The sequence below is a fragment of the Notothenia coriiceps genome, unplaced genomic scaffold (assembly GCF_000735185.1).
Source record: "Notothenia coriiceps isolate Sejong01 unplaced genomic scaffold, NC01 NC01_scaffold00024667, whole genome shotgun sequence".
NCBI lineage: Eukaryota > Metazoa > Chordata > Actinopteri > Perciformes > Nototheniidae > Notothenia > Notothenia coriiceps.
This window is the reverse complement of record NW_011357368.1, coordinates 4,670,508-4,698,098: the sequence shown is the minus strand read 5'-3', so window position 1 is coordinate 4,698,098 and position 27,591 is coordinate 4,670,508. Positions and strand designations below refer to the sequence as shown.

General features: G+C 38.3%; 2 protein-coding genes across 3 annotated transcripts; both read right to left on the bottom strand.

Annotated features, from left to right (window-relative positions):
- Positions 1-5,744: 5,744 nt before the first annotated feature.
- On the bottom strand, positions 5,745-9,620 carry cd302 (CD302 molecule). Its single transcript, XM_010782533.1, has 6 exons — positions 9,432-9,620; positions 8,384-8,509; positions 8,170-8,280; positions 7,443-7,625; positions 7,108-7,128; positions 5,745-7,004 (listed from the first exon to the last, which is right to left on the bottom strand). Exons 1-6 carry the CDS (start codon positions 9,520-9,522, stop codon positions 6,802-6,804), a joined length of 735 nt encoding a protein of 244 aa, XP_010780835.1. The 5' UTR covers positions 9,523-9,620; the 3' UTR covers positions 5,745-6,801.
- A 1,633-nt stretch (positions 9,621-11,253) lies between these two features.
- Positions 11,254-27,185, bottom strand: rbms1b (RNA binding motif, single stranded interacting protein 1b). 2 transcript variants are annotated; one of them, XM_010782532.1, is made up of 13 exons: positions 26,885-27,185; positions 23,216-23,373; positions 21,789-21,847; positions 20,306-20,397; positions 17,123-17,280; positions 16,213-16,292; positions 15,524-15,639; positions 15,156-15,205; positions 14,976-15,060; positions 14,656-14,706; positions 13,966-14,031; positions 13,757-13,837; positions 11,254-13,636 (listed from the first exon to the last, which is right to left on the bottom strand). In XM_010782532.1, the coding sequence occupies exons 1-13, from the start codon at positions 26,933-26,935 to the stop codon at positions 13,565-13,567; spliced, it is 1,119 nt and encodes a 372-aa protein (XP_010780834.1). In that variant the 5' UTR covers positions 26,936-27,185; the 3' UTR covers positions 11,254-13,564. The 2 variants fall into 2 exon arrangements, with proteins under 2 accessions (XP_010780834.1, XP_010780833.1); XM_010782531.1 differs by having other exon boundaries at positions 13,966-14,076; positions 26,885-27,183.
- Between the last annotated feature and the right edge of the window lie 406 nt (positions 27,186-27,591).

Sequence of the window (27,591 nt, the reverse complement as noted above, 5' to 3'; positions counted from 1 at the left end):
GATTGAAGAGACTCTGCTCCGCTTCAATCGGAGCAACTCAAGATAAGTGACGTCAGCTCCACGCTCCGACAATGCAAACTTTTGTTTCCCAAAAACTGCAGCCAGCAAGTGCACAAACTGTCAACACCAGCGAATATACTCCTCACATCTGTATGAGGCGTGCATCTGATGCCCTGCAAGTGTAAACAATAAATGAAATCATAGCTCACTAATGATGATGCAGGCATTGTCAAAACGGTATTGAATATTGATATATTAATAATAATAATAATAATAATAATACACTGCTCACCAGTCTTTAGCAGTAATGGACGAAGTAGTTAGATATTTGAGTATAGTAATACTAAAGTTTAAACAACTATTACAAGTCATGAGTTTAAAATCTTGTTTAAGTAGGCTAACAAAATATAAGTTTCAAAATGTACTTAAAGTATCCGAAGCAAGTAGTCAATATGCAGAATGGCCTATTTCAGAATAAACATTTGTATAGTATTTGATTATAGTTATTGATGGATTGTTTGGAGTGTTCAACACTTTTATATTGCAGATGAAAAGGTGGAACACATTTTCATATTTTGTATTAATAATCTAAATATGTAACTTGAGTTGTCAAATAATTGTAGTGTAAATAGTGATATGAATAATAATAAATTATATTTTACATTTTCAAATGCTACACATTCTCAGGGTTTATTTAGAACTCTTCAGAAGGGTTAAATTAAAGCCAAAGTTTAAGGTTATGTTTTTTTTAATCAAAATAAAGGCGAAATAAGGTTTAGGGATGGACTGTATTGCATGGGATAATACAATATTGTGCAGACATTCTAATAGTCTGTTTTGTTATTGATAACCTAAGGAGGCTGGGTGAGTAGCATTGTCTTTCTGACGAAGGCATGGAGAAGATACTGTAGAGTAGAGTATCATCTGAAAGAGAAACTGACATACAAATAACTAAATAATGTCTTTATTTTTTTAATGGTGCTTTAGTTGGTATCACTTCAGTGCAGGCAACAGTTCAGGTCAGTCTTATTGTTCCCAGGCAACATTTAGATTGCAGCATTACAAAAACAGACACATCAAAACACTGACAAAGCTCTGTATGTAAGGCTACATCAAAGCAAACTCATCCAACATCAAATGCAGTAAAATGTCAAAAGTATAAGATGAACATGCAATAGCAGTAAGAATAAAAGGTGTGTGCGTAAGTAAATATAATCTAAAAAAGGAAAACCACTAAATAAGAGCAATTAAATAAATGAAAACTGTAGATCTGTGACAGTCTCAAAGGGAGCAGTGTAAACTATTTTTTCCTTTTTTAAGGGATAGTAGTCTGCTAAAAAGTGTGAACTGCTTCGATGAAGTAACCAATCAAACCAAATGTTTAAAAACCCATAGAGAATACATTAACAAGGCATTGCAATACATCCTGTTCTTCCAAAAAGTGACATCAGTTTCGCAACCATCTGCCTTTTTTCCTCATCGTTAAGCAAGCATACAATCTGCAACAGGAAATGAGGTGCATTTTATCATTAAACTCACCGACAAACATTTACAGCACATTGTAATTAAACATGTAACAGTATGAAACGGTATCACTTATAAGGACTGATTTAATTGTGTAGATCCAGTGTTTAAATAGCACAAATTATGATACAGCTTTTGTAAGGAATTGTTATAGAATGAGACATTTGCGTTGTGGGAGGTCAGAATTAAGGTAATGAGATTTCTGTGTTTATTTCTGGATGAATAAAACAATGTCACTTGTAATAAGAGTATCTTGCATTATATTGTTCTGTTTGAAATAATGTGTTTGTTTTAGTGGATGGAGTGGATTTAAATGTATGCCATCTTTAGCCTAAGCACATTGGACATGACGTTTATCTAATTAGATACAGTAATTAAGGCAAGCATATAAAGCAGTGGGGGAAAAAAAACATTTGACAAATAACCATTTTAAAAGGGTGCTTGTTCACCATCCCTTGTGTTCATTGATTTTTCTCCATCCCCCCTCCTTTACTCTGTGTCATTTTAGATGCTGCAGTCACAGTCAAAGGAGCTACTGACTGAACTGAGTGAAACACGCGTGGCAGGAAGATCACACATGGTGAAATGGGGGTAAAAAAACTGTTAGATAAATGTGTCAGCCGAGCCACAGGATACCTGTCTTTTTAATTGTATTGGACACATTTTCATCAGAGTGAATGAGCGATGAGAGAGATCAGGGCAGCGCCACTTCCAAAAGCCTTTTCCGACCATGGTTTTTCACATTGCACACTCAAAATGTCAGCCTACCTTGGTCATTTGTAACATACTAAATCGCAGTCGATGGCTGCAATGCAGCAGCATGCTGGGGGAAGGGCAAACAGTCTGTCTCCCTTTAAAAGGATTTTTAAAGAGTCTTGATTAGAAAGTATAATGAGATACCAAAGTCACAGCAAAGATGATCTCTCTAGAGACTGATGGAAAACAAATTAAGATGGTGCTTTTGTTTTTAATTATTATTTTTCTATCAGTCCAAAGAAAGCTCAGTGTACCCGTAAGGCACAGGAGTTGGACTCCATGTCATTGATTTTTTTTTCTTCTCCTGTCATATTTGAATAATGCAGATTTTAATCGTGTCAGCACACAATGCTCTGATCCCTTTAACACCAAAGCCTTCCAGCACTGTACATGCATTTGATTTAGAAAATGGCACAGAGCTAAAAGCTAGGTACTTTGGTCACGTAAGTTTGCATCTGTGTGTGTGTGTGTGCCAGTCTCTGTGTGCCAGTCTCTGTGTGTGTGTGTGTGTGTGTGTGTGTGTGTGTGTGTGTCACACACCATGTGATTTGATAGATATCATATCTATGACCTTTGTTTTTGGCTGTGCATTCATAGGGTGAATCATGGATTGCAATGATTTTTTTTTAAATATCGTATCAAATACATATGTGGAATTACAAATTGTGAACACAGTCACTTTTAGGGTTTCATTTTAAGCGAACAAATAGGATAGTTAATAATAAAGATGCAGACCTGTATGAGGTAAAGAATTGAAGAATACTTTGTGTTGACATCATTTATTTGATTATACTGCTTTTCTAGAATTGAGTGCAGTCATCTAAATACTGGCCTTTATTTTGCTCTGTTAATTGGAGCATGTTCCAGGATAGTGAATGGGGGAGAAACATGAGACTTCCAGGACATGAGAAACAGATGCTCTACAATACTGTGGACACTGATACCTTTCCTGGGAAAGACATGAATGAGCTGAAGAGAAATAACTGATATGTGGAGAAAGAAAAAAGAGACGTGAGATTGCGGTGAAACCGGAAAGACAGGAATAAATTGTGACTGAATTGAGTCTGGCCTTCTGCATTTACACAAAGGCCTGATTTAGTACAATTTCTTAAGAATTAAAACACTTTGAAGTGTGTATTTTATTGACACATAACTATTCCACAGGCTTGGTAAGCTTGTTCATATCCAGTGTGCCTCTCATTTCATTCCATTAGTCGTGCTACTGTATGTCATATCTCATTCATGCATACCAATGTCCATTTTAATTAGTCATTCTGGGTCAATGCAGACCTCTCCCTGCTTTAAGCAGCGGTGTGACAGATGTGTGAATGAAATCACGTGCTGTTCTGTGAGTTAAAATGGGCCATTAGAGTCATTGTGATGAGACAACAGCCCCTCTATGGTTATAAAATGCATACAGCCCAGTTCACGGAAAAGATGGTTTTAGCGATGTTACAGCATTAATTACTTTAGTTACAATCCGCTTGCAAAAAATAAAAGGTTATGCCTAAAAAGGTTCATCCCAAATTAAATTCAAACCCATTATTTCTCAAAAAATCTAATGAGGCATTTTAGTATATTAGCATTACAATTAATTATCATAATTATGCCCGTGCATGAAAACACATTTAATAAACCCATCCTTTTGCATGTCAATACACATTTTCTCTGTTGCAGCTGACAAACACTCTTTTCCGAAGCATTATAACAAATTACAAATCTGCGTAGTTTCAGCAGACCTTGCTCAGCCTGATAATCAGATTCATTTGCCATTTTGTTTTCATGTCATTATTCATTCTCAACTAATTCTATTTGTATTGCTTAAAATAGAATGTGAGATGAGGGCAGAAATTCAGAGACCAGACTAGAATATGTATACTGCAATCACACTCCAAGCTTTCCAAATGTGTCATACAGCGTGCCATTCAAAAGCTCACAGCATCTGCTATGGAATCTCTAATACATGATACTCTGTTGCGCGTAATGAGTGTGAATCACTCTTTGGCCTTTGAAAATCTGCTACATTTGAGTTTTGATGAAAACTGTATAATTAAGTTATTTTTAAACTATGTGGATTTGAGTTAATACATAATGGATGTTGAAGTGATGAATGTTTCAGTTACATTAGTGTTCTTCAACCACCATTATTGATTATTGTATGCCCATTTTACAATAGCTTTTAAAATTACTGTATACAATGATATTTATAATAAATAACATATAATAAAACAACAACAACAACAACAACAACCCTAAAGACAGATTATATTGAGACCTGTCAATCAATTCCAGAATGACAGCAGGGTCTGATATTTGATCAGGCTTTTGTTCACATTTTTAGATATAGGATGTTAAGGCTTTTATTGACATCTAAAGAAGGAAATGATTCCTCGAAGTCTATTCACGCAATAATCTTTTAAAACATTTTTCTAAATAGTTGGTTTTTGTGGAAGAATACTTTTTAGAAGCAATAGTGTAATATCTCCATTCGTGCACTTCTGCAGTTTTGGACCTTCGTCTTCCATACCATGTTAATTATTTGCCACCACAGCAAGGTTTAAGCCTTTCTTAATCATCAAAAGGACTTTCACCTCAGCCTGGAGAAAAGACAAGCCTTCTATAACTATAACATCAGATCTTGTATTACATCTATTATAATTACTTCCCATTATAAATATATTTATGGTCTATAAATGAACAGGTGTTTTTTTTAGTGTTCCGATAAATTAATGTTCAACAAAACTCCTTGCACAAACATACCAAAATAAATGTATTCAATGATTCTGGACCTCATTAGTAAAGAGAATCCCTTCACAGTGATGTCAGGAGTGGGACTTGACAGAAATGTGAATCACTGTCCCACCTTGTGGCCAAACCTAGAAATGACCTGTAAAGCAGGGACGAAAAGGTTATTGTTATGGCTATCTCTTAGTGTTTCACATGAATTAATGTACACAGAAATGCTTTGGATAGTTCATAACAAGATTTTACAAACATTGAGAGAAAGTACACAATAAAATATTCATACATACTGGGGATTTCTTTAGGTGAGACTTCTTGAAAGGTCTAAAATTAAATGTTTGATTGAACAGGAAAACAAAAAAGATTCCCTGCCGACTTCTCTCAGTTCTGTTTAATCTCGGCCCACGCTGAGATGTCAACAGAGCTACTGGACATTTGAAGGGAGTGGCGCTTTACACATGACAGTGATTTAGACATCCTTTCAGAACTAATGAATCTCTATCCCCAATTTCAGTGTCCTTCTTCATCCTTCTGCTCATGCAGTGACATGTTTATTTAGTAGAAACATTCAAAATAGATCCCAAAGAAGTCTATTTCTTCTCACTTTGCTAGCTTTCGACACTGCTGGACAACACACGGCTGGGAAGCCTGGTAACTACTGGTACCTAGCGGCATACTAGCAACACTCAGATCAATTTAACAAAGTCAACAACAAACACTTCTAATAGTCAAACATACTTTATTATGAAAAGCACAAAGGGGCTCAGATACAAACAAATTATCCTCAAGTATTGCAAAAAATAATAATCAACTGTATTAAGAAGCCTATTTTACACAATGTAATAAAGTGTCATCATTCTGGAGTATACCCATCACACAGCCAAGTATTGATTATCATTAATGTTCACAGGAGGAGTTACTTTTTCCACTAACAAAATCATTAGGGCACTCCTAAGAAATAAAGCACAGATAATTCAATAATTGGATTTCATGTGGCAGGAAATATTTATATAGTTTTTTATATATATATATATTTTGCATCTTTCAACAGGGTAAACAGTGCATAAAGGACTGGCAATGTAGATTAATAATATATAATATAAACTCTGGAATAAATGAAGACATCTTCAGTGTTGTGATTTTACTGGCTATATTTGTTTTAGTCTTGTCACAATATAAACTCAAGCACAGGATAAAATGCAAGGAAATGACAAAGTACATTCTCTGGCAGTATTGGCTTAGGACAGCTTTCCATTACAAAAAATATATTTATAAAGAATCTGCTTTACGGACTGTGCAAAACAACATTTACATGCGTGGAGTAACGTGGCAATTACTCAAGCTTTTGTTTGGATCAAGCTATTTACATGTGTCCCTGATAGCTTGTGATTGATAATACCTGTTTCTCTGAATGCTGCTTTAACCGGGAAAGACATGAAGGAAAACTGTAATGGATGGCATTGTGTCGCTGCATCAGTTGACCCTAATAGTACAATCTCCATCTTGTTAGTCTCACTAACTCACAAAAAAGTGTATTTAATCCCTTTGCGCTTGGTTTGCGAAGAAGAGCAGAAGTAGTGGGATGTTTATGTGCCGCAATGATAGGTTAGTATTAGAGTAAGCCTGCAGGCAGATTTATATTGTGAGTCGTAATATTGATATGTGTTAACCAAACACTAGTTCATTAACTGTTTTTTTAGATTGAACTTCTCCATGCATGAACACCCACCTATTAGGTACTGTAGGTGCTTCCTTTTGTGAAACAGAGAGTAAGTGCTCCTATGGCACGTTGTCATTCTCCTCTGCCTCCACCAGGCAGGACCGGTCTGAGTCCAGGACTCGGAATGGAGGGTGGTATTCAAAGGGCGTGAAGATAGAGGTACCTAGATTGCGCTTCTGGTGAAGGAACCAAATAACTGCGGAGACTCCCATGATGGCCACCACGCTGAGAATGACCAGAGCAGACAGCAGCGCACTGGGTTCTGAGGAGAACAAGAAACAATGCAAGGAAGGTCACTACAATAAACACTAAATCACTGAGGAATAAGTAAAGAAACAGCTAAATCAGCTCAAAGGTCGACTTACTCTGCTTGACTTCCTCTGCCTCTGAAGAAACAAAAAACACATTGTGAGGCCAGTGGAAAACTATTTTGACTATATCTCCTGAAGACACATTACCTCAAACGTTTGCTACATGGACTTAAGATTTAAAAAAGACTCAGGAAGTTTATGAACATAACAAAAGGTCTAATAGACATTGTGACTTACATGTTGTACATCAAAAATTCGAATTCAAAGGAGCTTTATCGACATGACCATACTGTAGTATTGCCAAAGCATGTTGTATTATGTGTAAGGAGGTAAAAACAATACATGTGGCACAACAGCAAAAACATACATGCAACAAATATCAATCTTACTTTGATCTGTTTCGCAGACCACTCCATTCTCTGCCTGTTCCAGGCAGCTGACATTTTCCCATTTTCCTGTGTTGGTGTGCAGGGCCACACATGTATCCAAGGGCATAAGGTCTGATGGGGAAGAGCTGTCCTCCCAGTTACTGAATCCTACAGGTTTCTCACCAAACCACTTCATGTTGTCACCTGACAGGACACAACAACATTAATCCAGCACGACAAGAAGCAATAATACAGCCACTACCTTAATAATGTGAACCATTCATGTTTGTGGTAGCTTAACATAATTTACTAAAGTTGTGCTAGATTTGAATACAATAGGAGTGTTTTCATACAGCATTTAAAAAACTAGACATTGTGTCATGTTCTCTAAAATAAAGGAATAACTTAAACATGGAGCTGACACAAATCTAAAAACATCTGCAATAATTTTTGAGTTAAGACCAGTTAAGATTTCTTTGTCAAACTACTGTCTCTTTTGTAGAATTAACAACATATAATACCCAAACAAATAGACACCTTTCCAATTATGATCAATTGACTTTAAGACAAAACACTTTATGATAAATAAAAACATCCCCTTTGAGATACAGAGTTGGTCTTCCACCTAGTCACCTCCAAACAATTGTTAAAAGTTGAATAACCTTACTGATTGTTATAGCGAATCAAATTCTATCTCCTGGAAGTCAGCCAGCATGTCTTCACAGTCCTCCGGTCACATGGCACTTACTGTTTGTGTCATAATACATCCCCAGCCAAATGTTGACATTGTTTTTCCAGACCTCTGGGCTATATTTAAAGACAAAGTCATTCTCCTCAGCACTCTGGATGGTCAAAAGCTCTAGAAAAAGAACAGCAATGTATGACAAGAGAATAAACATCGAGAATACACACAATCCATTTGCCATTAACAAGATAGTTTAAAAAGTAAAAGTTGTTGGTACCAAACCCTTGGCAGAGAGTTTTTGCTCTATCAAAAGTGTAGCTTTTGATTTTGTCTTCTGCTCCATGGACAAAGTGGTAACACCCGTCTCCAAATGGCACCCAGGTGCGTCCATCTGCAGGGCAGTCTGAGGAAAAACATGGGACAAACTATGTATTTATTCGTAGCTGTTAATGATGACTTAAAAGCTACAGGATGAAACATTTACAAAAACACCATGTCAATTATAACTGACTTAAACTAACTTCAAGTTTCTGTAACAGAGGTGAAACTTTATGTACAGTTGAAATAACCCTTATGATTAGTTTTAACTTGTGACCACTGTTCCTCTTTATCAATGCAGTTGTGTCATGTTTGGCAACTGGTGTCTTGATTTTCTAGACTTTTATACACGTATTGTTTTCTGCTTTGTTACTGATGCACCTGTTAATTGATAAAATGGTTGTCCCCTCAATGGTGCTCTTACTGAAGTTACAATAAAAACACAATGTCAAAAATGTTGCCAGTTTATTGAAGAAGTCTCATCGTTGTAGCAAGGTTTAAGGTGGTTCTTTATTTACTCCATGGTTATTACTCTTCCAGTTTTACTCGTTTGAATGTCAACACAACCAGTAACTCCTGTAGCCTACATAAGAGGTTACTGCCTAAGTTAGCCACGAGGCAACTTAAAAGCAAAATAGAAAAAAATAAGATGTCCTTGAATACACCCACTTCTAACGGGAAACACGGGTTTATAATTTGCTTAAAAAAAACCTGTATCGCAACCATAGACTGAATATACAAAGATCGCAACCCAGGAAAGCACAACACTTTGAACGCAGTAACTAATGCTAACCCTGATTCAAAAGTTATGTTGCCATTAGCTCAACAACAGTGTCGACATTTGGGAAATGTGCTAACAGTACTAGAGCTGACGCCTTATCGTGAGAAATTGAACAAAAAGCAAACATAAGTACAAAGAGCAAACAGTTGCTGCAACGTAGGCCTACACAATGCTAAATTCAAGATACCACGTTCATTTAGCTTAGAGCGAATATTTAAACTCTTACCTCCCGTCAAACCCAATCGCAGCTGAAGAAACAACACAAGGACACCGCATGTAAATGATAGGGAACGCTGATGCTTCTCCGTTGACTCCATGACAGAAAAGATAATATTATATAATAATGTTGTAGCACAAACTAGTTCTCTGACTGTTTCCAACCCTTCTCTGTTTGACTATAGTGCCTGTCTGAAGCAGCAACGTGAGCGAGATCCCACCCACACACCACCCACGCACGCGCACGCATGCACGCACACACACACACACATACACACACACACACGCACACACACACATACATACACACACACACACACACACAAACACACACACACACACACACACTAATACACACATAACAGTAATACAGCCCACAAAAAGGGCCACAACATTACTAATAAATACTGTGTGTACACTCACAAGCCCGTACTGATATATAATACCCTCAAGGTTTACTGTTGATTCATGTCCTTACATTGCTTAACATAGGCTTAACGTATGCTTAACATACTGTCAACAAAAAAGGCAATTTAAACAGTTGGGATGTTATAACAATCTAACATATCTAGCAAGTAGAAATCGATGCAAACAGCGTAGAGCTAATGAAAAAGCAGGGTTTTTTGGTATAAACATTTTTTTTTTTTTAAAACAGACCTCCAGTGTCAGACTATAACACACACAAAAACCTCTTGGTGGTGCTGCAAGCACAGTGGCATATTGTGCCAAAAATCATAATAAGGAAGAAATATAATAAACAGAATGTTTATACAAATCCAGACTTTGTCTAAGAGAGCCCATTATAAAATGGTCTAAAAATAATAAAGTTGTACTGTTTAAATATATATATATATTTTTTTTATGATTCTAAATATAGTGTCTTGTCCCAAATGTATTGAGAATAGTTTTGATTCAGGGTGTTTCCTATCTGAGCAGGTGAGGAGGGTGGGGGCAGCAGAGAGGCTCAGGGGGGGGAGGGGTTTCATCTTCATTGCTTGCAGGCGCAGGTGGCACAAACACAGACAGCTGGGGGGTTAGTTTTGCTCCTCGTCTGGAGCTGGTGGCTTCCCGTAGGGTGGCACAACACTCTGCAGGAGACCGTGTGGACCCATCTGCCATGGCAAGGCCTGCTCACAGATGCCCCCTCCTCCCACCACAACGTACCTCCTGATACCCAGAACTCACCCTGCCCAGGCCACACATATTGTCCACAATACCATGCGACAGTGTTTATATAGTTCAAAATCAGAAATATTGGTTCATGTATGTGTATGGTATGAGATGGTCACTGTCACAATAATGGTGTCTGCTATAGGGGAGGAAAATTTCATCAAAGTGGCCTCTGTCAGCTGCTACGTTCATGGGGGAACAAAACATGTTTATTTTCTTCTCCCATTTTTGTGTTCTTGAACATTTGTCAATGAAAACCGACTCATGTATCTTTTTCCACTGTGTTTAAAAATAAAAACGATAAATGCAGAGATATACATGATACTTTCCATCTCCGAGGTGTTGGGACACCTCTGTATCTATCTTTTGTAAAGATACATTACTTTCAAAATGTTATTTAACACTTGCATATTATAAATTCTAATAAGACCAGATTCCTTATTGACAACAATCAAAATGTGAGAGACAAAGTCAGAGACTGTGTTTGGACTCAGCCCTTGCAAGCTTAAAGTATATTTTACTGGTGGACTATACCAATAAAGGATTTATTTAATTGTATAGTTTATACTCAATTATAGGTGAGCTACCGTTTATTCTCAATCAAATGTGAAAACACACACTCAGGGTTCAGGATGAAGAAAAAAGACTCGACTTACAATCAGTTAAAAGTTGAAAATTTTAAAAGGTTTTATTCAAAAATGTCAAAGAAAGGAAAAGAATAAACCTTAGGCAACATTCTACTGAAAAACAAAAGTCTTTGGCTTTAACAAACACTACAAAACAAAATTACAGAGGAAAGATTCCTTTAAACTGTACATACAAGTTACCACTGGCAATTGTGTGGCACAAGTTTAAAACAAATAATAAAACACTAAACTTTCATATAGCTCTATGAAAATCTCTTATTTTCTCAAGCTGTCTGTACAACAATCTTCATAAATTAGAACTTTTTTCATATAACTTAATGACTGTTCAACATGGTGGTAACTTATATGAGCATGTTTTCTTATGTGCACTTCTGCAACTCTTGACCCAGATACTATGGCACTTGGTTCAGACGCCACTAGCAGCATTCACCTCACAAGACAGTATTACTTCTCAGTCTTAGGCATTACACAGAAATATCAAGTATAATCACAGCAGCCCTTTACATTTGTTGCACATCCAAGTTAACTATAGAGGAAATGCTGCTGTGAGTTTGTCTAGACCCTCGGCAAAGCAACACACATGTTTGCTTAAAGGAGAACAGATCCAGTTAACCCCATGCTTTGTTCTCATTGTTTAAACAATTTTCAGCCTCTGGTATTTATTGCCATGAAAGCAGCTTAAACTATGAAACTGGATGTTTGAACATGAGCAGGAACATGTAGTTGCCTACTCAAATGATTACACTAATACATCATTAAAAAAAAATAGGTTTGAAGGAAATCAAAAAGTATTCAAAACGACCTATAAGGAAACAACTGTATGTGGCCAGCTCCTGAGCGTGGCATTGGGTCTGCAAGGTGGGGCTGGACCTGCTAACCCGACCTACTACAGAGGAGAAAGAAAACTCTGAGGTAGATAACTGGTCTCACTGACCACCAGGTCGAATCACAGGCTTACTGGAGGATACCATAATGAAATATAAGCCTACTTTAATCCACTAAGATCAAAACATTATCTGAATTTTTCTTTTAAGAAGGTTGTAATGCTCACCTATAATAGTATAAATGTTCTTTCTTTTCAACGTATTCATACCCATGATGCATTTTTATGTGTGAAATTAATTTGTTGCACTTCATGCTTGTGTCCGTACTGTACTATTACCTATGAAAACTGAACCTTATTGTACAAAAAAGGCACACTATCCAAACTGCAATCTGGTTTGCAGAGTCACTTGTGTCCTGGGTTGAAGAGCTAATTGATTTCAACAATGTACTATTTCACAATCTTTGGTGAAGTAAATTACAATTGAAAGTGCCTAGGTTGTTTTCTTTCAAAGAGCGAGGTGCAAACACACACACGTAGTCATCTTATTTTACACCCCCAACTCGCTGAACTTTTGCCTAAGTTACTTTACAAGGCTGCAATTCGTTTTTTTGCACAATCATAAGTCTATGTTTTTTCTGTTTGTTTATCAAATGTGAAAAAGACAAACCCCATCAAAAAAAACATAAACATCACCCAAAAAGACAAAAACACGAACGACAAACAAAACACGTTCCCCTTCTCATTCCCCCACCCCACCAAGTTCAATTTCATCTACTCTACAATACCAAGTAATCAAAAAGGCAAGATTCAAAAAGGTAACACATTCCAACATCCAGAAACATGAAAAGTCTTCTTACTAAATAAATATTACATTGAATTAAATCTCAGATGTGGACTCATTAAAAACGGTTTCTCTAAAATGTCTTCTACTTTTCTATTAGTTTTGTAGGGGAAAGCATTAACACATTGATTTAAAAGATTCACTAATTTCCAAGGCAAAAGCTCTCAACATTTTGTTTTGCTTATTGCTGCTCTCTGTGGTCAGTGTATCATAACTATGAAGGCAAATTTGAATCCGACAGCAAGATCAATCTAAATTACTAAGAGAAATCACTTTACAAGAAAACAACACGTAACACTTCACCAGAGCAACACTCACACAGCAAGCACAAAACATCATTTTCAAAATGTCAAAAAAGAAGTCTGGAAATATCAACAAAAACATATTTACTATCATGCACCTTGAACAACTAGTCCCGTGATACTTCTGTGTATCCTGTGGCAATCCTCGGTAAAAAATAAACGTTTTCTAGTATGAAAATAAAACTTTTTCAAAACATTTTTTTTTATATATATTGATGAAGTCAGATATTCTCTCTTAACATGATACCAAAAATAGTCTCACTTAAACATTTGCAGAACCTGTGCAAAACAGTGAAAAGATCCTCAGCATCCGTAGACATGATTGTTTCAGCTGTTGTTCCAAATGTTACCTCAGAACTACTTGGTTTGTTGGTAGGAATATGGGGAATGATTGCCGGAAGAGTCCACTTGTGACTGTGCGCCATTTTCCTGGAACATAGAGTCAAATAAAAATGAACTTCTGTTTTAAATAGCGATCATCCTTTACATTGCATTACATGGTATTTGGCTTTCATCAAAAGTGACCTACATTCATCAGGCTGCACGTACCTCTAAAGGAACATTTGATGTCTGCATGTGTGCATACTGTGGAATATATGCTCCTTGCATAGCTGAGTTTGCTGCCATGAACTGCACAATAAAGGAAAGAGAGACATGTTGTATGTTCATTTACATTTTAATGAAGTGCTTCAAACACCTTGTTCCCAAATAGGTATGATCTGTGGGCTCATATGTGATCCCATGCAGAGTTCCCTTACCGTTCCTGCGTTGCCCATCGAGAGGTGACTCATCTGCTGCGCAAGAGGGGCCATCATGGAAGTAGGCTGTAGTGACATAGATGGGTCCATAGAGGGCGATAACACAGTACCCTGGAAGAGGAGTGTGAGAGGATGAGAGGAAGATTTGCAGCAAAGTCATTGAAGGAATATTCCCCTCTAAAACTGAAATACTACTGACAAACGAATCAATGAAAAATAAAATGCTAGAATGACGAAAAGGATGCAGAATATCTAGGGTTTAAATGTATATTGCAGGATTGGATTTCAGAGAAGGGAAGCAGAGTAATCTCAGACTTAACATGTAATGCCCACACCAGAAGGGGAGTAGACTCAAGTTGAGCAAGTTGTCTAAAAGCATCTTGGCTGGCCTGATGCAGCTTGTAATGTTTTCTACTCTGACTCAACGCAGGAAAATACTCTTCGCTCTCATTTCAAACCCATCTGTTGTAAGATATTCGTCATCTGTCATCAAATACACAGCTTCATTTAGTCTCTCCAAAGCAGTCGTTTTTACACTTCTATACAAACACTGCAGTACTGTAAATCCTCAAGGGTCCGTGGCACCTTATGTGTAACTACTTCTCTCCCATATTGTGACCGTCTGTTTACGGAAAAAGGTTACGCTCGTGTTACAACCACAGTGATGAAGTAGAAAAAAAGGACGCTTACCGGGTGGGGCACGATGTAGGGTTGATGAGCCATCCAGGATGGGTTCTGCATCTGGAACATCACACAACTCAGTAAACACACTGGCATTGCACAGCTGCTATTTGCAGAGATCACATGCTCACTGGCAACTGTCATGAAAGGGCCACTGTGCCCTTTGTCACATATTTAACACACACCTCCAAAAGCCCAGAGGACAGGTTCCTGAATCCTGATGACACATGGCTTACAAACACGAATGCTGAGTTGCTATGTGTGAAATGATGAATGGAAAGTTGTATCTTAAAGTAAAGCTACATACAATCTTTCAAAAATATTCAAACCTGGTATGCTGAAACCGGAGACATGTAAGGAGACATGGATTGAGCAATCATCCTGTTTGAAATACTGTATGCTTGTTGGAAAAATCTGAGGACACAGAATAAAGAGTCATTTAGTTAAGTTTAGGAAATAATATGTATACTGACTGCTACAGGGGAATATAATCTGTTGTTGTTGTTTACCCATTTTGCAAAGCAGCTGCACTGGGATCATATGTGAGTGTCATTCCAGCCTGGGAACAAAAGAAAGCACAGGTTTGGCAACTAAGCACAGACACGCAACACCGACACACAGCATCATCCTGCATGCAACAACCTATTGTGTATCTATTGTTCTCAAACCTGAAAGCAGGTGCCTGAGACTACAGGATTAAAATATAGGAGTGACAGATACATGCAATATATTCCTTAGGATCTTTTTTATCACCGAACAGCACAACTCTAAAGGTTGTAATGTCAGTTATTCTCTCTGCTGTTAAATCATTGTAGATACACCTGGATACACCTCATTTATTATTCCTCATTATGAATTGTTCCACATCACAACCTACCAGTCTAGAGTCACCGTCTCTTCCCCAGCCGCGACCATTCAGGACAAATCTATTCTGATTTTGACGCTTTTTCTGTCCACCATCAGCAAACTTGCACAGCAAAGGTTCAGATGATACTAAAGAGGGAGAAGGGACAGGAGAATAATGTAAAATGTTTGTCTCAGAGTAACATAATCACACACACACTCCTGTCTCTTATTGCTTGCTATACAGACACTGACTCCCCAGAGTCAGGGGAGTGCACATTTACTCGGCGGCCTGGGAACGCAGACATCTAATTTGGCAGCTGTGGAGCTGTAATCCCCTCCCCTTCCTAAAGGAGGCAAGGCCAGCAGAGACTATTTCAGTCTAATAATCCAATTTAAAAGCTTAGAGAGGGAGTGGATGCCACACAGATCAGCCCCCCCACTCTGGTTTTCTTTGTCTGTGCTCTGCCACTTAGTGCTGAATGTATGTGAGCAGCAGACTCACTGACTCCTGTTGGAGGCAGGAATCAGTCGGCAGTCCACTTCACTCTGCCGATACACGGTAGCCATTAACAGTGTGCACATTATAGTCATCACAAGAAAAATGCTGTTATTCTTTTTCACATATTACTTTCATGGCATGGCAGTTCAACTAAATATGTTTTCATTACATTTCTGCAGTTCGCTGCAAGGAATGTTCGATGAGTTATACTGTGTTCTTACCTGGAACACCTGCAGGTGTTTTAATAAACTTTCCATTGAAGTGAGAAATGACAGCATCACATTTTTCAGTTGACTCCATCCTGAAAACATAAAAGACATACAGTATAATTATATCAAAGACAACTGCAGAAACAAAGATTGAGCAGGTGCTTTCCAAAATCGACTTCCTTTCTGGGAAGGTGGGAGAGGTGGATCATTATGAAAGATTGTAAGCTCAAAGTGTACATTCTGTCGATTGCAATCAACTTGTAAACCTTTCACCGTTGTGTCCACACAGACCTATTAACGCATTAACATGTTTGTGATGTCACACATGACCCTGGCCTTGCCTGTCAGGTATTTCAGTAAAACGTATAATTAAACCATCCAGTCATAGCGAAACTATTTCTTAAAGGAGTTTCCATTTGTCTATACATATCTGCTCTCTCCGCCTTGTTCTTGGCAACATAGCCATGTGTTTTTAGGTATTCATTTTAGAAATTAAGCTCTTTCTTTATTAAACTAAGAGGGAGAAAATAGAGAAAATCTGAAAAAAATGATGATTTTATTGCATTTGAAAGCTGCTCTATGGAAATGTTTTAAGCAATGTCCTATCATTGGTAGTGGATATTACCTATACAGCATGGATTTTAACCCTTTGGTATTGTTAGCACTATTCTATTAGACATTTAAAATACATATTTACATTGCCGCCAAATGTTATGAAGGCAATACTGCCACTCGTCCCCCTTTCTATGTCGTAACGTAATTTCCATGTCACCATGTAAAGAGGTCTCTTTATTCTATTTAATCACATCAATGTATCATATTGTATGTCCTCTAGTTTGGCTATTTAGTTGTTAACATGTTATATGTGGCACCAGTATAAAAATACGTCAGGACCATGAGTCATTGACAATAAATGACTGACCTTGCAAAGCCCACCCCTCTGCTGCGTCCACTGGAGTCCCTCAGGATGCGTGTGGATATGACCTGGCCGAAGTGCTTCAACATGTTCTCCAGTTCCTGCTCATCCATGGACATGGGCAAGTTGGAGATGTAAAGGTTTGTCGGGTCTTGTTCTTGTTGCTGCACAAGGAAAAGAAGGGGAAACAGGAAACCAGAGGTAATGAAATTATTCGGGAAATGCTTGAAACACGGGAACACATAAAACATTCCTCTGTAGTATCAATTTCACACTGGCTTTGGTTACAAGGAGGAAGAGGGGAGCGGTGGAGATTTCTCTTGCACTGTCATATGCTTTTTCCCTGGAAATGGCTAAACATTTAATAGTCTCTAATAAGGTCTTCAGTAATGGGGTTAACATGTCTCTGCTTCTCCCCGTCTGTCTCTGTCTGGGCTTTTAGGTAGTAAAGGGTCACTATATGAGCAGTGATAAATAAGAGATTTGCATGCAGCCCACGGCGGCTTGAGGCTCACATCAGCTGATTTCTCGCTGTATTTTAATAGCATCAGCAGAAACATAAGACATGGCTACGACTCCCAGGGGAGCGGCCCCTCACCATTAATATTCATCAGTGATGTGTTATACAGAGTCGGCTACAGGGACAGCTTGGATTACTAAAAGTAATACACTGACAGAGAAATCTACATTTCAGAATTAAAGGACAAAGATGGAGCCACCGCCTGCTCTGCAACCAAACCCAGGTTTACCTTTAAGGCCTTTGGTGGGGGGGATGAGCAGCAATATGGCTAAGTGTCCCCTAGATGACCTCCCGCTTAGGCACTTGATGAATTGTTAATAACAGGAAGCTGCTTTCTTTCTTTTCAGCCATAGCAGCTCCTCTGTTTTAACACAGACTCTCTTGCCATGTTAAAGACATTTTGGAGAAAGAAAATCACGTATGAGAAAAACAGCTACGAGAAATGCAAGGACAATAATGATTGCAGTGAGATAAGACTTCTCGTTGTCCTTTGGATGGGTCACAAACCATCAGTCAGGGATGAACTGTGACTGATGCATGTCTGTGGAAGAAGAGCTGATGAAGATAGGTGTGGCTGATACAGGGGAGTTACTCTTCACCATCACATTCACCTGGTAGATGCCTGGTCCAGCCTCAGTCTTATTCTGTTGCTACTGAGCAGCTCCACTGAAGCAGTTGGGCCTTTAAGCTGAAGGGTATAACAATGGTGGTAATGGGAAACGGGGATGTGCTGCTCTTTCACTTCCTCTGGCAACATGTAGCCTGCTGATCCAGAGATGTATCCTCCCTCACCAAGTTTCATGAATATTGGCCAGTTTCTTTTTCACAATCTGACTGTTTGACAAAAACGAAACCAACAACTGAACCAAAAACATAACCTCCATGAGTGAGGTAAGAATGTCCCTTTCTTAATGGCATTCCCACTGATTAATAATACATTCTAAAATAATGTAATGGTATATTGTTGCCTATATTAATAACATGCTATACAAGTCTAAATTAGTCCCTTGTATGCATACAGAGAAAGGAAAGCACATAGTTAAGTATCACTAGATATTCATTGAAGTAGCATATGGTAAAAAGCAGGGAAACTCTTATCCGGCCACTTCCCACCACCTGCTGATGAAATAATAATGAGAGAAAGCCCATCGAGGGCTGATAAAATAACAGGAAAAGGGACCTTTGTCAGAGTGTTCATTAAGTCCAAACAAGCTTCAGCAATAGTGAGAATAAAGCTAGAGTGAAAGGCTCACACTTTATAATGGCATTTACCTTCCACAATACAAAGATTAAACTTCAGCATGGCCCTTGGACCTGCTCTATTTTAATTAAAAAAATAAAATGGGTGCACAGAGGCATGTCAAGAAGCTCTACAGATCCCCAGACAGGGAAATGAGGCCATGGGTTCTTGCTCAGTGCTGTATGGGAACAAACTTTCCCCTGACTGGTTCCTGTTACCATAACAACACACAATTATTTACTTCCTTTCCTGCTGTCAAAGAGTTTAGGTGACTTAAGTAAAAGCCCACCATTTGAAAATACTATTCTGTGGACAAATAAAGCTGGATCTGTGTTGAATTACAACTGTCCACACACCATTAAAAGTTATAGTTTGAACTATTTCCATTAAAGCAAGATTTTGAACCATTTCAATTTAAGTAATACTTTAAAATGAAAATTATTTATTTATAATGGCAATTTTTTATAACAATTTTTTTCGTTTATTTGTATTCCCTGAAACCTTACGGTTGTTTGAACCGTATTTGCTGCATAAAGCCTCATTTGAGGTATGTTCATTTTTGAAGTAGAGATACTAAATATAATCGTATGTTTGTTTGGAGGAGACAAAAAGACTAGTCTCCTAGTCTCAGCACGAGTACTGTATGTCCATATGGTGGATCATTTGACTGCTACATTATCCAGCTGTCAGCAGCTCCAATCTCTACATCCTAAAGTCTAGCAATTGGCACCAATCAGTCTGCACCCCTTCTTAAGCATGAAGCCTGGCCGGAAGCTGTAGGCTAACAGAATACTTTTGCTAACTTTCAATCGGTGACATATTTAATAAGAAAGTGGTGGAGCACAGATGTTAAATGTATTCAAACTATATTTACTATACTATTAATGCAATTATAGGAGTCAAACTACATTTAAAAAAAGAAACGGACATGGGACAGGGTAGAGAATTAAACCAATAGGACGAAGGCTCAGAGTGCAGCAGGTGGAGGGTAGAGATACTATTGATAGAGCAAACAACTCACTAGGAAAACACATGCATTCAAGTGATCTCTTTGATGGTAAAACAAATAAGTTACGGACATTGTGACGTCACAGGGTATTTCAAATCAAATAGACACACGCTCTATTTAAGGCCAAACTTGCGCCTCATTAAATCTGGTGGTAAATTGTGCAAATGCATAAAATCAAATAAAGTTCCACCCACACTTATGCACAAATATCCACTTGTTTCAACACATGATTCAACCCTCAGAGTCACTACCGACCAATGGCTGGGCAGCATACACCCTGCAGTCACGGATTCCAGTCCTGTTATTTAATACCACGTAGATTAGGTTTAGTTCGCCTCCCCAGCCAGATGGAGGAGAAACCGTGTTACCGGGTGACTTGCATGTGCGTGATATACGGATTAGACTGTAATGAATCCTCACCTTTGCCATCTGAGCTTGGACACCAGTGGTCTTCAGGGCAGCCACAGCTTTCTGGGCTGCAGTGGGGTTGTCAAAGTCCACAAAGCCATATCCTGAGGAGACAAGCAGCACAGTTATAGCACGATATTCTAAAGCAAGCACAAAGAAACGACTAAGCATGCACTGACCTTTAACTCTCTGCGGTGGATGGTTAATGGTGTTTGTTCATTTGTGGGTGTAGCATTTTAGTCAAATAAAGTTTTACATACAGTGTGTTACTATTTAAAATATACAGTATGTATGTATATACTTTTACACTATAGGCATATCTAAGTGTGTGTATTTTAGGCATGCAAATAACGATTATTTTAATTATGAATCATTTTCTTTCGTATATCTAATGTTAGCCTATAGCATCATTTCCATAGATAACCTTAATTACCCAGAGCAAATTGTGATGCTATCCCTAGTCTGGTTATGTCCGGCAGTAACTCAAACAAAACCACAAATGACTAACTTTTGGGAAAAGTGGAACCAGAGAAAGATATGATAAATACATTTTTTAAAATACACTTTCTGTTAAACAATCAATTAGTTGTTTCAGTTTAGTTTATTTACGTGAGCTTTTGTGTACATATTTGTCTGTGTGCTTTTGAAACTAGAGGTAGAATAGCGCTGATGATGCAGATACCAGCGTGACGTTCATGGCTCAGGTCAGCCTTTTGTCCTGGGGGGGGGACGACGACGGACAAACAGGGTGAACCTGTAGTCCATAACCTCAACTACAGCTGCTATATTTAACCTATTCGAGCGTAACTATGGTGATCATGTCAGTGCTCTTTCAGCTGAGAAATGGGTCACTTTGGTACCAAAAGTTTCATGTAAATCTTTGTCCAAGTAATTAATATAAATTCAGAATAGTTGTGAAAGTAGTTCAAATACAATGTTGAGAAACTCAAGGTCGCACAAAGTCTTTGGAGAAGCCGTCTGAAATTCAGTGAGAGCTCTGTTAAGGTCTTAACAGTGTCCTTTTCCCCATTCACTGAGAGACATCGATTAACTGGCATCTGTATAATCCAGAGGAGAGTGACAAAGCATTCTCTTAATCCGATCAGCACAAGAGAGAATCAGTAAATCCCTCTTTAGTCAGATGGGCAGTCTACTAGAAATGAACCAAGGCCAACACTGTCACTCAGCAGAAGGAGGAGGAGTCGGCCACTTTTTCCCCAGGAAGCACCCGCGGCAGTGACACATTAACAGACAAGGGCTGAGGCTTAAAATAACATGAGCTGGGAGGCAGCTTTAAGCAGCCGAGCTGTTTCCTGACATATCATCTGACACAACTGCATTGCTGCTGAATGACTTGATGTTTTCATAAAATTACCGGATGTCTACCATTCTATAGGAAGTTTAGATGTGAAATCCTACAGGGAACGTCATTGGTTTAATGAGAGGTAAGAAAAAAGTGGGACCGTGTCGTACAGAGAAAAACAACTTTACACACCTTTACATTTGTTTGTAGTCTTGTCCAGGATGGCCTTTGTTGACACAATTTTGCCATACCTAGGGGAGGAGTAAAAAGGCGAGGCAATTTGAAGCTGGATTATGTATGAACCAGACAGAGCCAGTTATAAAACACACGGAGAGGGAGGGTTGAGCAACAACCGATGACATCACCGTACAAATATGAGAAACAGGAAGCGGTTTTCATGTGGTGTAGAAAATCCCCACCAAGAGAGTGCAAAGCTAAACAGTCCCTTTTGAACTAAACCACTATCTTAAACTTCATAAAGACACACCAAAGGCACTATAGCTTTTTTTTTTTTTTAAAAGGCACACTATCACTCACGTATGCTTGTACGTATGTGCAAACCCCAGCCTAACCAAACACGGCGGTTATGAATTAAAAAGAAAAAAAAAAGTAATGTTGTCGGGTAATAGGCAAAAAAAACACTCCTTCTCCCTTTTTTACACTTAAAAGTCTCAAAAGCTTCACTCCTTTAACCCTGATTTTTTTAGGTGATTCAGTTTAAACATGTAAAAACAGTCAAAGTTAATAATATGCGAGTATTGTTTTTTATAATCTATCTGAATGTTCTATAAGTTAAAATAAAGAAGAATACAATTATGACACTTATGAGGCCAAAATGAATATGTGAGATATGTCTAACACCCAAAGTCAGTATCGTGTTGAGAAGAAAGGGCAAATAAAATGTCTGAGGCACCAGGGTGGTTTCTCTGCTTGGTAAATATAAAAGCATTCAGCGCACAAAGAGAGCTGTGGCCGAGCCCAGTGCTGACAGTATCTCTCCTTTATCTACACACATGATATATGAAGCCTCTGCTGCTGCGCCCAACAGGTGTGGTTTTCAAGATATATGTCTTCTGTCATATTCAAAAGGATCCTCAAATATGGCAGAATGTTCAACATTCACATATGAATCCAATTCTTTATAAAAAGAGGATTTCATATGAAATAATTTTCAGCAGAAATGTAGGGTTCCATTTCTAATAATATAGACATAATATTAGAACATAATAATAATACATTTCATTTATATAGCACACTTTAAAAACAACGTCATCTCAAGGTGCTTCACAATGCTATAAGGAGAAAATACAAATAAATAAAAAGTTATCTAAGGAGCATATTGAATAAAATATGTTAATGTATATATATATATATATAAAAAGGTTAAGATCAAGGAAGGAAAGGAAGAACATGCACAAAAGTAAATGATAAAAAAGACAACACCCTATAACAAAATGGCATATTTAAGACTAACCTGTAACTTTTCAACACCTATTTTGTATTCTAACCAATATATGGCAAGCAGTTACTGCAAATTCAAACTAGATTCCAAAATGTAAAAAAAAAGGCAATAAGCAGCATCAAAAGCAGATATTGATGAGAGGAAGTGTGGAACTCACGGCTGACAGAGCTTGACCAGGTCATGGTCTGTGGTTGACGGGGACAAGCCTCGGATGTATAGGTTGGTTTTGCTGAGCTGGTCCCAGCCTGCAGTGCTGCTGCTGCTGCTGCTCGGGCTGGGGGGAGCCATGGGGTGGGACGACGGGGCAACAAGTGGCTGGAATAGGTGAAGAAAACACAGAACAATGTAGTTACATTTTAAGTTCAGGCAGAGTGGTAATCAAACAACATTGTGTATCATCATGGCACCAAATGATCAAGTCCACAGTGTAGTAAAAGACCTTGGAGTACACTTGTACAGTACATTATGCAGCAAGGGGAGAAGTGCAACCATGGTCTAGCAGCGTTTATCTACTTAAAATATCTTCAATAACTAATTTTGCAGCACTTTGGAGCAGCAGAAAAAAGCAATCAACACGATTTGAACATATTATCAGTGTGCATTTACACTTGTGTTTCCAGACATTTTACAGTTGTATCAAGGCTGAAGAAAGCTTACGGCATCTGGAAATGACGCTGATGCGGTAAGAGTTAACCAAAAGGCTATAAAACCAAAACAGTTCAATAAAAAATGCTGAAACTCTGGCTGAGAGGAGAGCTGAGGGGAAATGCAGAGTTGGGTGATGACGTTGGGTATAGATGACCCCTTACAAATGCACATTGTCATTTGGTCCGGTGTTAATGTTACAATATTGATTAAAGCAGATGATTTAAGTTAGTCTTATCCATGTCCAAGAGAAGTTGCTTGAAGATGTTGGAAAGATAAGGAAGGAGAAATAGCCTAGATAATAAACCATGAATGGCATCCGTGTGCCCTCACCAAGTCACTTGATAATGACTTTAGGAAAAGAAGTGTCAGTACACTCCATCATTAGTATATGGTTGGTTTTCTGACCGGTGTGAGGATTAATGTTTTACAGAGCACTGATCCATATCTGTAGGACAATCTCCATCACACCCTGGCAGTCAGCACATTAAGGGTCTACAGGGGCTTGTAGCTCTGACATCAGTGTCACACCAATGTCACCGTCTAAGAGGTGTACCAAATGAGCTATTCGCAGGTCAACATAAACAATCATCTCTGGATCTTAACCATAACTCTTATTAATGTGTCCCTTTATTGCTCAGAAGACTTACTTCTTGCATGACTGTATCTTTTCCCTATTTGAAAAAAAAGATAATGTTGAACAGACTTCAACAACTGGCACTGCGATTTTCACTAAGTATTAATATTTCATATTTATTTCATTTTAAATATATATATTTTTAAATTGTATATCCCGTTTATCTAGGCCCTTTTTGTTTGTTTTATGTACATGTCACACTGTGGGACTGCGGGAAACGATATCTCAAGATTTCTGGATGTATAACACATGTAGTAATTTTGACAATAAAGCTGACTTTGACTTTGTTTCTTATAATAGCTGGAACTCAGGCCTGTTGTTGTGTGAAAGGAGAAGAAGTGAAAATCCTTCAGCGATTGGGCAATTTTGTGCTGTATATTTACAAGACACAGATGTCGTAGTCTGAGAGCTCTCCCCTCCAGGAGTCTGTCTTTTTGTTTACTATCCTACACTGAATATCTTCCCCCCCCCCCCCCCCCCCCTTCTCTGAGGAATCACAAGCTGAGAGGAAGTTGAAGGAATCTCAAGCATGAAGTGCTGACAGGATTGAGCAACCCAAGTCTGGACGAGAGGATCTTCTCTTGTGACCGGCAGCCTCACATAACTTCTCACTGAAACAAGTTTGACTTTTTCCCGAATGATTGGTGGCACGAGTCCCTTTTGCTTCCACCATAACAACACGGTATCTGTTCTCTAAAGCATAGTCTGCGTTATAACGTTATTATTAACATGCCTTCAGTGTATGCTGCAAGCAAAATTGTTCCACAAATTAAAAGGTAAAGGGGTTATCTTGGGTGATCTGACAAAACCGCTCTTTAGTATTCGCCATAGAGACAACAGCAATAATGTTGCTAATTTTGTAACATGAATATGTGTGACGGGAGTATTCAGAAATGTTTTTACAATTCTCGGAAAGCGTGATAAAAGAAGGCTGGACTATAATAATTGTGCAATATGTCACAGTTACTCTCGTGACTAGCCTTCAATTACAAACTACTTATGACGAGTATCTAAATGGATTTTCCTGATGTTTGTAAAACAAGGGAACATGACACACATATCAGAAAACAGGCCAGGAATTACAAGACACAGACTTCCTAAATGACGCTGAATAGAACTTGTAATACCCGTTTCTCACCAAATTTGAACTAGTGATTTCAAGATGACTGTGATGGTGAAGAGGGGCCAAAACAATGCTGGCAACTACTGTTTCATTATTATACTATACAGTCAAAGTCTTCATGTACTGCACTTCATTTAACAAACAAAGTAGGCTATTGCTCATAATCAAATGGTTTTCCCCTTATCACTATAAAGTGATACTACAACTTATTTCTCAGCATCTAAGAGAGACTGGTTATTTTATTCTTAACAGTCAATTACGAACAGGCCTGAAAAAAACTGTGGGGTCAATACTGTATATTTCATATTTCATATATTAATGTTAGAACTTGACGACAGGAAATGAGAAAAACCAACAATTAAATGTTGGGAATCAATGGGGCTTAAGATAAAAGCTTTAAGATCTAAAAAAAACAATTGGAATGTAACTTTACAATTATGTCTTACACTCACCAACCATATGAAACACTGAACACAAGTTAGTATTTACAGAGAATTCCTGTCAAAGAGCCCTAAACTCCATGTCCTTAAAATGGGCTTCAGGTGAGTGCAACTTCCTTTTTATTCTCAGGGACTGGAAGTGAGTTCAGTTGTCACACATTTCGCTGTCTTCTCAGATGCAGGACTGTGAGAGGCTGTGATGGGAGAGGACGGCATCTTATCAGCCAGCTCCAGACCAACAGAGCCCGTCATATCCGAAGTGGAAATACGCAGGGCTTTCAGTAACAAGCCTCGCCCATGGCGCTCGAGCCACAGGATAACAGCATGAGAGCACGGCACAGTGGATATGCTTATTCAAATCTTTTGGCTAAAGGGAGTTTTAAAAATCCATATGCAACTGGGACAAAGTGAATGCATCAGTGGACAAGCAGTCATCCATACTTTATAATTGTGTACAACATAGAGAAACCTACTGAAAGAGAATGTGGTGTGTTTAAGGTAACCTGGGGTTCATCATTGAAAGTGAGTTTGACAAAATAGAAGCCATCCAATGGTAGGCATACAACTAAGAAAGGATATATGTATGCTGGACAATAAAACTTCTATTTGGTTGAGTTTCAGTGAAGTGTTGTTCAATGCCAGCCCATGTGTATCTTTATCATCTAAAATGTGTAAAAAGTGATGCTCTTAGAGGGGAGAGCAGACTGTTTTGCCATGTCTCTCCGGCAGGGTTGGACCTGGCTGGACCACAGCCCGAACAGTAGGCTGTTCTCTTTATGCATTATCTGATGGTTCATCACACACAGCAACACCACACGGACAATTTAACTGACGTAACCCAAAGTAAGTTTTCTTTCTATTTAAGCGTCAGTTATTCAGCCTGTGAGCTGCTGTTAAATAGACATTTTCAGCAACTTTCATGAAGTCACCTTTGTGTTTTATTTAAGTAGCCTTTGATAAATATGAACGTATTTACGTTACCTGTTTGCGATACGGAGTCCTTAGTGGGTTTCCAGTATTGGCAAAAATCATCCTCAGTTCGAATAGGGGCTGTTTTTCTTTAGTTAAGCTACAATTTTCAAGCGAAATATATCAAACTCCTCGTATAAGTAGAAATGTTTTTGACTTGGAAATCCTCCTTACTCCGATAATGGACACAGAAATGAAAAGCTATACATATTAGCTGTATACATATCCTTGTTGTCGTCGACTATCCGGCAACAGAAACCTCCGTAAATTGTCCCAACTTCGATTGCCCAGCCCCGTTTGACTGGCTTCATTGATTTGCAGTCAGCGCTGCGCAGGAGGACTGACGCTGCCACGGAGGGAGAAACCATCTGAGCTTTGGGGTAGGGGCGTTCCCCAAACAATGTTCCCGAAACAGACTTCGATTATAATCAAGTCGCTCTTACTGAGATAATAGAGTATGATATTTCTTATTTAAAAAATACATGTTGGTATTAATTAACCACACAAGTTAGTGTTGTATCCAAACACATAATAGATAAACATTGTTTTCCCCTCTGTTTTTGTTCGTGTATTAAAGGTGCATACCAAACATTCCACCGTGCAGCTTATCCTGTATCTGATAGTCTGACAAGTTTCTCGGTGTTTTTGCGTTTAACCAGAACAAACTAAGCAGAATATATGCAACAAATGGCAAACGAAATGTACTTCTAAGTCTAGGT

What these genes read in the sequence shown, in the direction of transcription:
- cd302 (XM_010782533.1), bottom strand. Translation starts at nt 9,522, where the DNA reads ATGGAGTCAACGGAGAAGCATCAGCGTTCCCTATCATTTACATGCGGT. An exon ending in GATGTATTATGACACAAACA is followed by an intron (nt 7,626 to 8,169) that starts GTAAGTGCCATG and finishes GTGTCCTGTCAG; the next exon opens with GTGACAACATGAAGTGGTTT. An exon ending in GGCAGAGGAAGTCAAGCAGA is followed by an intron (nt 7,005 to 7,107) that starts GTAAGTCGACCT and finishes TGTTCTCCTCAG; the next exon opens with AACCCAGTGCGCTGCTGTCT.
- rbms1b (XM_010782531.1), bottom strand. Translation starts at nt 26,935, where the DNA reads ATGATTTTTGCCAATACTGGAAACCCACTAAGGACTCCGTATCGCAAA. An exon ending in TCCAAGCTCAGATGGCAAAG is followed by an intron (nt 17,281 to 20,305) that starts GTGAGGATTCAT and finishes TTCCTTGTGCAG; the next exon opens with CAACAAGAACAAGACCCGAC. An exon ending in CTCCGGTTTCAGCATACCAG is followed by an intron (nt 14,707 to 14,975) that starts GTTTGAATATTT and finishes GTGATGTTCCAG; the next exon opens with ATGCAGAACCCATCCTGGAT.